The sequence below is a fragment of the Bombina bombina genome, chromosome 7 (assembly GCF_027579735.1).
Source record: "Bombina bombina isolate aBomBom1 chromosome 7, aBomBom1.pri, whole genome shotgun sequence".
Classification (NCBI taxonomy): domain Eukaryota; kingdom Metazoa; phylum Chordata; class Amphibia; order Anura; family Bombinatoridae; genus Bombina; species Bombina bombina.
The window spans coordinates 462019023-462032623 of NC_069505.1; the positions used below are offsets into that span (position 1 = coordinate 462019023).

Consider the following 13601-nt stretch of genomic DNA (forward strand, 5'->3'; position numbering starts at 1 on the left):
AAAACCCTCAATCTCAGCTCCCTTAAGTGCCCGTAAGACACACCGTTGGAATTGTCTGCACTTTCAATCAGTGTATGTCCTGGGGGTTAAAATGTAAACACACTTTTACAAAAATAAATAAATAAAAAAATTTTATGAAGGGAGTCTCTAAGTGCCTGTAACAGGTGATCAAAAAGGTCTAGCGACCCCATTAACATCTTATTGTAAAGCCCAGAAGCCCCTCTTGAACATTAAACCTCTATATAGCCCCACTGTGCAAATCAAAGTAAAATAACAATACAGAAAGCCCCTTGTTTATATAAGGATAAACCCTTCTTTCTACTATAGAGTTTAGAGGGGGAAAAAAAAAACAAACACTAGTATTTATAGTTTTGTTTATTAACATTGTAATTAAGAATGCATTTTCACTTTTTTGTTGTAGGTTTCATAAATGTCACAATATATACACAAAATAATTCTATATTTTTAATCTGATGGGTCCCCTGAAAAAAGATATATATAATCTATGTGGGTTTCTCAGTGATAAATGGCCTACGGTTGGGGCTTAAATGTGAGTAGCATCTAAAAATTCCAAAACAGCTCAGGGTGGGAATGGCTCAGCAATTAAAGGGCTAAATACATCACAAATGCTCCAACACAATCAGAAAATTACAGGTATATGCAGACTTCATATCTCCCATCATTATCAACAAAATAATTTAATAAAATTGTGGTTATAAGGCAATAAGGAGACCAGTAACAGTAATTTGAAGCTGAACATGCTATTATTAAAGCATCATTAATTCTATAACTGATTAGCTAATACAGTTACTTCTATCTAAATGTATTACATTTCTGTTTCTACAGCAGATTTATATAAAAAAACAAGTCTGCTTCCACTATCTTCAGTTAGGGAGGGAGCTAACAGCTTAACCATTATTAGAAAGGCATTTTTTTATCTGATGTTTACTTTGTCCTGAATGACGTCAGGAACGTTTACTGACAATTCTTTCTCACTTGTATAAATCTTCTGGCTTGTATTACTACTTGATACCACATTCCCATCTGAAAATGTTTTCTCCTCTACATGAATAGTCTGGTGTTTTCTAACATGAGAAATCTGGGAAAAACATTTTCCACATTGAGAACATGAATATGGTTTCTCTCCTGTATGAATTCTCTGATGATTAGTAAGAACTGATTTCCAGACAAAAGACTTCCCACATTCAGAACATGAAAATGCTTTTAATCCTGTATGATTTTTCTTATGAGTGATAAGACTTGATTTCCAAGCAAAACTCTTCCCACAATCAGAACAAGAATATATTTTCTTTCTTTTATGGATTTTCTGATGACTAATAAGAGCAGATTTATCTATAAAATATTTCCAACATTCTGTACATGAAAATGGTTTCTCTTGTATATGAACTCTCTTATGAGTGCGAAGATGCGATTTTCGAATAAAACATTTCCCACATTCAGAACATGGAAATACTTTGCCTCCTGTATGAATTTTCAGGTGTCTCCTAAGATTTGAAAGCCGGGTAAACCATTGCCCACATTCAGAACATAAAAAAGTTTTCTCACCTGTATGAGTTTTTTCATGTTTTGTAAGATTTGATTTCCAGGCAAAACTTTTCCCACATTCAGAACATGCAAATTCTTTCTCTCCAGTATGAATAGTCTTATGGCTAATAAGATGTGACTTCCGGTTAAAACATTTCCCACAGTCAGAACATGCAAATTCTTTCTCTCCTGTATGAATTTTCTGATGAGCATTAAGATATGTTTTCTGAGTAAAACATTTCCCACATTCAGAACATGAAAATGTTTTATCTTCTCTATGAATTTTTATGTGTTTCCGAAGATTCGCTTGTAGGGAAAACCTTTTCCCACATTCAGAGCACGAAAAACGTTTATCTTCAGAATGAATTTTTTGATGGGCGTTAAGATATGATTTCTGAGAAAAACATTTCCCACATTCAAAACATGAAAATGTTTTCTCTATTGTATGAATTTTCATGTGTCTCTTAAGGTTTGATTGCTGGGGAAACCATTTCCCACATTCAGAACACGAAAATACTTTCTCTTCAACATACATTTCCTGATGCGGAACGCCTGGTTGCTGGATAATAAAATCCTGACATTCAAAATATGGAAATGATGCCCTTTCTACATCTCTTTGATCTTGAAAGTGAGTTAAAGAATAATCTGCAATCTGGCCTTGATTAGGAATATCCCACCTCATGGATTGATCTGTAACAAAAAAAAAGAAGAGGAAATAACTTATCAATACAAAAACTATTTTAAACTAATACCTTAAACACATTTTGGTAACTGAAATAAAACTGAAAGGATTGCTTCTCTAATATAAGTAAATCATATTTAGAATCTCTCTCTTTCTCTTTCTTCTCGCTCTCTCTCTCTCTTTCTCTCTCTCTGTCTCTCTCTCTTTCTCTCTATTAATGCTGGAATTGTTAAGTTGTCTTCATATCTGATTAAATTAGTGCTTCACAAATTGGTCGAAAATGTAGCAGTGCACCTAAAAATCTAGGAGCCAGTATTTTCAGCAACTATATTAAATTGCACATGTACCTAAATTATCTAAAATTTTTAAAACATATATTACATGCTCAGTGTTGTTACCATTACTACCAAAAACAAAGTAATATAATATCAAACAACATTAGATTTAAACGTTAACAAGGGGGAATCAAGTAGATTTTGGGTTTTTAAAGACAGAAGTGGCAATAACTTAACAGGAAAGAGTTAAATGGACAATATATTATAAAATATCCCGTTAATGCCCTTCTAGTGACTTGTTATACCAGCTGCGGACTATAACATAATTCAGGAAATTGCTGCTTTAGGTATTTTTTGTATTTGAAATAGCTGTTTTTGTTAATTGAAACCACACCCCGATGAAATGGGCTGAGCTTGCAGTGAGAACAGAGTTCATTAGCTTATCTCTCTATAGTTACACAAAATCTTCCTTATCTTATCTCTCTATACACAGTGAGACCAATACTTAGAGAGAACAATGGAAAATCAACATTTTAGTAAGTCTCTGCCCAACCCCCCCTCCCACTAAGAGTGTGATGTTTTTCTAAACCATCTTGTTTACATAGCTTTTCTATAACCAGTATTTAAGTATTGAACATTTTAGTATAGGTGGAGAGACAACATGCAAAATCAGCTATTTCAAATGACAAAATCAAGGTAAAGGATATATGTAAATAATTTAATACACCCCATTAGGTAAAATGGTTTCTTGAGAACATATTAGAGGAGAGAGAAAATGACAGAACACAATCCCTTTCAGAAAGAATCCTCTGTGAAGAGAAGTTGTATTTTTTCAAAATGTACATTCTTAATCACACATAAAAAAACATTAAACTCAAATAATCCTGCATTATCCGGGCTAACTATATGACATCATAACGCAAAGATGGCTTAAAGGGCCGGTCAATGTTCCAATAAATGTTACATAATTCTGCGCTATGTGCAGAATAATGTAACATTAACTTAGCGACACCTTCAAAAGATTTTAAAGATTTAACCCCCCAAACCCTATGTAGCTTCATCGCCAGCCTCTACTGCTCTTCTGGTTTCTTCAACATAGCGTCAAGGTTGCGTTGTCTAATGGCAGTGCAATTGGTCATCCTGCTGAACTACATGCTGCCAACAGCTTTACCCAGCGCTAGAGAGCGCTAATGACACAACCTGGTGCTCTGTGATTAGACAGCGCGCCAGTGACACACTGAAACCAGAAGATCAGTAGAGGCTGGCGAGGAAGGTAAGTATGGGTTGGGGGGTGGTTAAATCTTTAAAATCTTTTTTCTTTTGAAGGTGTCACTGGTTTAATGTTACATAATAAACACAAAGTGCAGAATTATTTAACAATTAATTTGAATGTTGACTGGGACTTTAAGATTTTTCTTTTTTCACATTGCTAGGGATTCACAAAGGAATACGCTGAGCATCTGAATAATCCTTAATAATTTGCACAGTAGCGGCCCTCCTTAACTTGATGTGAATGAACTTAACTGATTTATTTAATCATCTTATATAATGATCTTATTGATCTTAACTGATTAACTTAAAGGGACAGTCTACACCAGAATTTTTATTGTTTTAAAAGATAGATAATCCCTTTATTACCCATTCCCCAGTTTTGCATAACCAACACAGTTATATTAATATACTTTTAACCTCTGTGATAATCTTGTATCTAAGCCTCTGCAAACTGCCCCTTTATTTCAGTTCTTTTGACAGATTTGCAGTTTAGCCAATCAGTGCCTGCTCCCAGATAACACTGTGCTCGTGCACGCTGTTATCTATATGAAATACATGAACTAACACCCTCTAGTGGTGAAAAACTGTTAAAATGCATTCTGAAAAGAGGTGGCCTTCAAGGTCTAAGAAATTAGCATATGAACATCCTAGGTTAAGCTTTCAACTAAGAATACCAAGAGAACAAAGCAAAATAAGTGATAAAAGTAAATTGGAAAATTGTTTACATGCTCTATCTGAAAGTTTATTTTGGCCTAGACTGTCCCTTTAATGTTCTTATATAATGATGTTATTGATCTTAACTGATTAACTAGCACCTAGATTTAGAGTTCTGCGTTAGCCTTAAAAAGCAGCATTAAGGGGTTCTAACGCTGCTTTTTAAGCTCGCTGGTATTACGAGTGAGGGAGGTAGAGGGTCACCGCTCACTTTTCTTCCGCGACTTTTGGCTACCGCAAATCCCCTTACGTCAATTGCGTATCCTATCTTTTTAATGGGATTTGCCTAACGCCGATATTACGAGTCTTGGAAGAAGTGAGCGGTACAGCCTCTACCGCCAAGACTCCTACCGCCTAAAAAAGTCAGTAGTTAGGAGTTTTATTGGCTAACGCCGGAACATAAAGCTCTTAACTACCGTGCTACAAAGTACACTAACACCCATAAACTACCTATTAACCCCTAAACCGAGGCCCACCCACATCGCAAACACTAAAATAAAATTATTTAACCCTTAATATGCCGACCGGACACTGCCGCCACCTACATTATACCTATGAACCCCTAATCTGCTGCCCCTAACATCGCCGACACATTATATTTATTAACCCCTAATCTGCCCCACCAACGTCGCTGCCACCTACCTACACTTATTAACCCCTAATCTGCCGACCGGACATCGCCGCCACTATAATAAATGTATTAACCCCTAAACCGCCGCACTCCCGCCTCGCAAACACTATAATAAATTTTATTAACCCCTAATCTGCCCTCCCTAACATCGCTGCCACCTACCTACAATTATTAACCTCTAATCTGCCGCCCCCAACGTCGCTGCTACTATAATAAAGTTATTAATCCCTAAACCTAAGTCTAACCCTAACCCTAACACCCCCTAAGTTAAATATAATTTAAATAAAACAAACTAAAATTACTATAATTAAATAAATGATTCCTATTTAAAACTAAATACTTACCTATAAAATAAACCCTAATATAGCTACAATATAACTAATAGTTACATTGTATCTATTTTAGGATTTATATTTATTTTACAGGCAACTTTGTATTTATTTTAACAAGCTACAATAGCTATTAAATAGTTATTAACTATTTAATAGCTACCTAGTTAAAATAATTACAAAATTACCTGTAAAATAAATCCTAACCTAAGTTACAAATACACCTAACACTATCAATAAATTAATTAAATAAATTACCTACAATGATCTAAAATAAAATACAATTAAATAAACTATATTACAAAAAACAAACACTAAATTACAGAAAATAAAAAAATTACAAGAAGTTTAAACTAATTACATCTAATCTAAGCCTCCTGATAAAATAAAAAAGCCCCCCAAAATAATAAAATGCCCTACCCTATACTAAATTACAAAATAATCAGTAATTGCCCCAAAGTAATCAGCTATTTTACCTGTAAAAAAAAAATACAAGACCCCCCCAACATTACAACCTACCACCCACACACCCCTAGTCTAAAACCCACCCGATCCCCCCTTAAAAAAACCTTACACTACCCTATTGAAGATCACCCTACCTTGAGCCGTCTTCACCCAGCCGGGCCGAATTCTTCATCCAAGCGGGGCAGAAGAGGTCCTCCATCCGGCCGAAGTCTTCATCCAAGCGGCGTCTTGGATCAGCCAATAGAATTGACCTCGCATTTAGTATATGGTAGGGCATTTTATTATTTTGGAGGGCTTTTTTATTTTATTAGGGGGCTTAGATTAGGTGTAATTAGTTTAAACTTCTTGTAAATTTTTTTATTTTCTGTAATTTGGTGTTTGTTTTTTTGTAATATAGTTTAGTTTATTTAATTGTATTTTATTTTAGATCATTGTAGGTAATTTATTTAATTAATTTATTGATAGTGTAGTGTTAGGTGTATTTGTAACTTAGGTTAGGATTTATTTTACAGGTAATTTTGAAATTATTTTAACTAGGTAGCAATTAAATAGTTATTAACTATTTAATAGCTATTGTACCTAGTTAAAATAAATACAAAGGTGCTTGTAAAATAAATATAAATCCTAAAATAGATACAATGTAACTATTAGTTATATTGTAGCTATATTAGGGTTTATTTTATAGGTAAGTATTTAGTTTTAAATAGGAATCATTTATTTAATTATAGTAAATTTATTTTGTTTTATTTAAATTATATTTAATTTAGGGGGGTGTTAGGGTTAGGGTTAGACTTAGGTTTAGGGGTTAATAACTTTATTATAGTAGCGGCGACGTTGGGGGCGGCAGATTAGGGGTTAATAATTGTAGGTAGGTGGCGGCGATGTTAGGGAGGGCAGATTAGGGGTTAATAAAATGTATTATAGTGTTTGCGAGGCGGGAGTGCGGCGGTTTAGGGGTTAATACATTTATTATAGTGGTGGTGATGTCCAGTCGGCAGATTAGGGGTTAATAAGTGTAGGTAGGTGGCGGCGACGTTGGGAGGGACAGATTAGGGGTTAATAAATATAATGTAGGTGTCGGCGATGTTAGGGACAGCAGATTAGGGGTTCATAGGGATAATGTAGGTGGCGGCGGTGTCCGGAGCTGCAGATTAGAGGTTAATAATAAAATGCAGGTGTCACCGATAGCGGGGGCGGCAGATTAGGGGTTAATAAGTGTAAGGTTAGGGGTGTTTAGACTCGGGGTTCATGTTAGGGTGTTAGGTGTAGACTTAGAAAGTGTTTCCCCATAGGAAACAATAGGGCTGCGTTAAGAGCTGTTTTTTTTTCAGCAAGCTCAGCCCCATTGTATCCTATGGGAAATCGTGCACGAGCACGTTTTTCCAGCTTACCGCTACCGTAAGCAACGCTGGTATTGAGGGTTGAAGTGGCGCTAAATTTGGCTCAACGCTCACTTTTCTGAGGCTAACGCAGCCATTCAGAAAACTCATAATACCAGCGTTGGCTTAAGGGTGCGCTGGAAAAAAAAGGAGCGTTAGAGCCGCAGGTTTTTACCGACAAAACTCTAAATCTAGCTGTTAATGATCTTATATAATGATGTTATTGATCTTAACTGATTAACTTAATGTTCTTATATAATGATGTTATTGATCTTAACTGATTAACTTAATGATAATAACAATAATAATAATAATAATAATAATAATAGTACTGATGATTATAAGTGGCTGTAAATGGCTGATTATTTTCTGACTACTCAGAAAGGTAAGTGACCAACTGGTGACAGCGACTGATCTTTCACAAACAATAGTGCACCAAGCTCTTCCTTGCAATATAGATGTGAAAAGTATGAAATAAATTGAATAAAACAGATATTCATGTAAAAGTTACAAGGGAAGTTTAAAAATGGTTTTCAGGGGATCAATTTACTAAAGAAGAAACGCGACAACTGGTCTAGAACATTTAGAATTTAATTCCTCCTTTGCAGAGCTTGTGTGAGGTTCCGCATGAGGGATCTGCAGGACACCGCGCACATACGGTTCCTCACCCTGCTCAGCCTTTGTAACAAGGTAAGGAGTACACATGTTCATATTCTGTAAATAGACAGAAATTAAGCTCAAGTGTAAGTAACTACAAGTTTGGAGAATAAAAAATGGTTTATTTATGGGCTTATAGATTTTAACAAATTTGTCGAGTACTGGCTTAGAGTCATCTTACAACAGCCCACACGGATAAGGTGCCTATTAATGAATTGAGATATACAGGGTGAAAAGTTGTTGTTAAGTGGAAATATAGAAGCTTTCAGCATGAGAAGTTGATTAAGTTTATAGAGTAAAATTAGATCTTCCTTAACACAAATTACCATACTATATTCATCTCCAGAAAGTCCACCTCTCTTTTGTGTAACATTTTGTATAAGTCTTTAACAGAGCTACAGTATATGGTGGTGATATTAACAATAATATTAATAACAGTTTTGATGACTACAAGGAGCTATGAACAAAAGGTTGACAAGTGACCAGAGGGCATTAGACCAACTGCTGAGAGCGACTGATCTTTTTAAAAATAATTGTGAACCAAGGTCTACCTTGCAAAGTAGATGTACAAATCAAGAGATAGTAACTAAACACACATAAACCTACTGATATCCATGTGAAGAGTAAAAAAAGGTTCAATGCAGATCAATTTTCTAAACATGAAAAGTGACATTAAGTCGACTCCTCTCGAACACTTAGAACTTCATTCCTCACCTGCAGAGCTTGTGTGAGGTTCCTCACCCCGCTCAGCCTTTGTAACTAGGCAAGGAGTCACATGATCATGTTCTGTACAAACAGATTTCATTGGTTATGTGAGAGAGGAACCAGCAGACGATTACAAACATTCCTTATACTTAGCAGATTTATCAATAATAATCGCTTCATAATTCCAAATGTTAAATTCAACAGAAGACAGAAATTAAACCCCAGTTTGTGTTGAACTACAATTTTGAAGAATATAAAAAAGCGTTTTTCCTTCTTAGCTGATGAGAGTCCATAGCTTCCTTACATGTGGGATATATTTCAGCCTATCGTGTTTATGTCATTTAAAAAATAAACAGCGTTAAAAGGACACGAAAAACCCAAAGTGAGTTATTCACATATTACTTTTTAATGTTCTTCACATGGAAGAAAATGTTCTTTTTATATATATATATATATATATATATATATATATATATATATATATATATAATTTGATTTGTTTTTGTAAACTATATATCTGTACCTATATATCTATATGAATATATACAGGTATTTATATATATATATATATATATATATATATATATATATATATATATATATATACAGGGAGTGCAGAATTATTAGGCAAGTTGTATTTTTGAGGATTAATTTTATTATTGAACAACAGCCATGTTCTCAATGAACCCAAAAAACTCATTAATATCAAAGCTGAATATTTTTGGAAGTAGTTTTTAGTTTGTTTTTAGTTTTAGCTATTTTAGGGGGATATCTGTGTGTGCAGGTGACTATTACTGTGCATAATTATTAGGCAACTTAACAAAAAACAAATATATACCCATTTCAATTATTTATTTTTACCAGTGAAACCAATATAACATCTCAACATTCACAAATATACATTTCTGACATTCAAAAACAAAACAAAAACAAATCAGTGACCAATATAGCCACCTTTCTTTGCAAGGACACTCAAAAGCCTGCCATCCATGGATTCTGTCAGTGTTTTGATCTGTTCACCATCAACATTGCGTGCAGCAGCAACCACAGCCTCCCAGACACTGTTCAGAGAGGTGTACTGTTTTCCCTCCTTGTAAATCTCACATTTGATGATGGACCACAGGTTCTCAATGGGGTTCAGATCAGGTGAACAAGGAGGCCATGTCATTAGATTTTCTTCTTTTATACCCTTTCTTGCCAGCCACGCTGTGGAGTACTTGGACGCGTGTGATGGAGCATTGTCCTGCATGAAAATCATGTTTTTCTTGAAGGATGCAGACTTCTTCCTGTACCACTGCTTGAAGAAGGTGTCTTCCAGAAACTGGCAGTAGGACTGGGAGTTGAGCTTGACTCCATCCTCAACCCGAAAAGGCCCCACAAGCTCATCTTTGATGATACCAGCCCAAACCAGTACTCCACCTCCACCTTGCTGACGTCTGAGTCGGACTGGAGCTCTCTGCCCTTTACCAATCCAGCCACGGGCCCATCCATCTGGCCCATCAAGACTCACTCTCATTTCATCAGTCCATAAAACCTTAGAAAAATAAGTCTTGAGATATTTCTTGGCCCAGTCTTGACGTTTCAGCTTGTGTGTCTTGTTCAGTGGTGGTCGTCTTTCAGCCTTTCTTACCTTGGCCATGTCTCTGAGTATTGCACACCTTGTGCTTTTGTGATGTTGCAGCTCCGAAATATGGCCAAACTGGTGGCAAGTGGCATCTTGGCAACTGCACGCTTGACTTTTCTCAGTTCATGGGCAGTTATTTTGCGCCTTGGTTTTTCCACACGCTTCTTGCGACCCTGTTGACTATTTTGAATGAAACGCTTGATTGTTCGATGATCACGCTTCAGAAGCTTTGCAATTTTAAGAGTGCTGCATCCCTCTGCAAGATATCTCACTATTTTTGACTTTTCTGAGCCTGTCAAGTCCTTCTTTTGACCCATTTTGCCAAAGGAAAGGAAGTTGCCTAATAATTATGCACACCTGATATAGGGTGTTGATGTCATTAGACCACACCCCTTCTCATTACAGAGATGCACATCACCTAATATGCTTAATTGGTAGTAGGCTTTCGAGCCTATACAGCTTGGAGTAAGACAACATGCATAAAGAGGATGATGTGGTCAAAATACTAATTTGCCTAATAATTCTGCACTCCCTGTATATATATATATGTGTTTAAAAATACTAAGAACACTTTCTACTATCTGAAGAAAGTTGGAATGTAAAATAGTGACAGTAAATACACAGTAAAATACCTTATATATAAATACCTTAAAACATGACAAATAATAATGTATATACGTTGTATACATGTGTATATATGTTGTATTCAAGTGTATATATGTTGTATTCAAGTGTATATATGTTGTATTCATGTGTATATATGTGTATGTATGTGTATACATGTGTATGTGTATATATATATATATATATATATATATGTTGTATATATGTTGTATACATGTGTATATATGTATATATAAGTTGTATATATATGTTTTATACATGTGTATATATGTTGTATATGTTTATGTATGTGTATACATGTGTATATATGTATATATATGTTTTATACATGTGTATATATGTTGTATATGTTTATGTATGTGTATACATGTGTATATATGTTGTATACATGTGTATATATGTTGTATACATGTGTATGTATAAGTAGTGAGTGTACAGCCTGTATAACAGTGTAAATTTGCTGTCCCCTCAAAATAACTCAACACACATTCAACACAGATTCATTAATGCCTAAACCATTGGCAACAAAAGTGAGTACACCCCTAAGTGGAAATGTTCAAATTGGGCCCAATTATCCATTTCCCCTTACCGGTGTCATGTGACTTGTTATTGTTACAAGGTCTCAGGTGTGAATGGAGAGCAGGTGTGTTAAATTTGGTGTTATTGCTCTCACACTCTCTCATACTGGTCACTGGAAGTTCAATATGGCACCTCATGGCAAAGAACTCTCTAGGGATCTAAAAAAAAGAATTGTTGCTCTACATAAAAACGGCCTAGGCTATAAAAAGATTGCCAAGACCCTGAAACTGAGCTGCAGCATGTGGGCAAGACCATACAGAGGTTTCGCAGAACAGGTTCCACTCAGAACAGGCCTCGCCATGGTTGACCAAAGAAGTTGAGTGCACATGCTCAGCCTCATAGCCAGAGGTTGTCTTTTAGAAATAGTCGTATGAGTGTTGCCAGCATTGCTGCAGAAGTTGAAGGGGTGGGGGGTCAGCCTGTCAGTGCTCAGACCATACGCCGCACACTGCATTAAATTGGTCTGCATGGCTGTTGTCCCAGAAGGAAGCCTCTTCTAAAGATGATGCACAAGAAAGCCTGCAAACAGTTTGCTGAAGACAAATAGACTAAGGACATGGATTACTGGAACAATGTCCTGTGGTCTGATGAGACCAAGATAAACTTATTTGGTTCAGATGGTGTCAAGCGTGTGTGGCGGCAACCAGGTGAGGAGTACAAAGTGTGTCTTGCCTACAGTCAAGCATGGTGGTGGGAGTGTCATGGTCTGGGCCTGCATGAGTGTTGCCGGCACTGGGAAGCTACAGTTCATTGAGGGAACCATGAATGCCAACATGTACTGTGACATACTGAAGCAGAGCATGATCCCCTCCCTTCGGAGACTGGGCCACAGGGCAGTATTCCAAAATGATAACAACCCCAAACACACCTCCAAGACGACCACTGCCTTGCTAAAGAAGCTGAGGGTAAACGTGATGGACTGGCCAAGCATGTCTCCAGACCTAAACCCTATTGAGCATCTGTGGGGCATCCTCAAACGGAAGGTGGGGGAGCGCAAGGTCTCTAACATCCACCAGCTCTGTGATGTTGTCATGGAGGAGTGGAAGAGGACTCCAGTGGCAACCTGTGAAGCTCTGGTGAACTCCATGCCCAAGAGGGTAAAGGCAGTGCTGGAAAATTATGGTGGCCACACAAAATATTGACACTTTGGGCCCAATTTGGACATTTCCACTTAGGGGTGTACTTACTTTTGTTGCCAACGGTTTAGACATTAATGGCTGTGTGTTGAGTTATTTTGCGGAGACAGCAAATTTATACTGTTATACAGGCTGTACACTCACTACTTTACATTGTAACAAAGTGTAATTTCTTCAGTGTTGTCACATAAAAAGATATAATTAAATATTTACAAAAATGTGAGGGGTGTACTCACTTTTGTGGGACACTGTATATGTTGTATACATGTGTATATATGTTGTATATATGTGTATGTATTTGTATACATGTGTACATATATTGTATATATATGTGTATGTATTTGTATACATGTGTACATATATTGTATATATATGTGTATATATGTTGTATACATGTGTATATATGTTGTATACATGTGTATTTATGTTTACATATATAGTATATAAGTTGTATACATGTGTATATATGTTTATACAGTATATGTTGTATATATGTGTATACATGTGTGTATATATATATATATATATATATATATATATATATATATGTATATATGTTGTATATATGTGTATACATGTGTAATTATGTGTATATATGTTGTATACATGTGTGTGTATATATATATATATATATATTGTATACATGTTGTATATATGTTGTATACATGTGTATTTATAAGCATATATGTGTATATATATTGTATATAAGTTGTATACATGTGCATTTATGTATATATATATATAATTCCTTTAGGTTTAGCACTCTCAACTTTCCTTCCGGGGTGCACAGCAGCAAATTTAGACAGTATCGGAAAAATGCAGGCACTTTCCGTTTATGTTCACAAACTTTTCTTTACTTTGTATCCAGTGACGTTTCGGGGTTTCACCCCCGTCCTCAGACTTCACCCCCGTCCTCAGAAGTAAGTCTGAGGACGGGGGTGAAACCCCGAAACGTCACTGGATACAAAGTAAAGAAAAGTTTGT

At 35.8% G+C, this 13601-nt stretch overlaps 1 protein-coding gene across 2 annotated transcripts in view; it reads right to left on the minus strand.

Moving 5' to 3' along the window:
- Window positions 1-357: 357 nt before the first annotated feature.
- The window catches only part of LOC128666728 (gastrula zinc finger protein XlCGF57.1-like), a 41909-nt gene continuing 28665 nt past the window's right edge, over window positions 358-13601 (minus strand). The window contains exons 7-8 of one of the 2 annotated variants that reach the window (XM_053721477.1): window positions 8664-8735; window positions 358-2235 (exon numbers count right to left, since the gene is read on the minus strand). In XM_053721477.1, the coding sequence (XP_053577452.1) occupies window positions 935-2235; window positions 8664-8735 (1373 nt within the window). In that variant the 3' untranslated portion in view covers window positions 358-934. The remainder of the gene's footprint in view (window positions 2236-8663; window positions 8736-13601) is intronic. The other variant, XM_053721478.1, reaches the window with a different exon arrangement.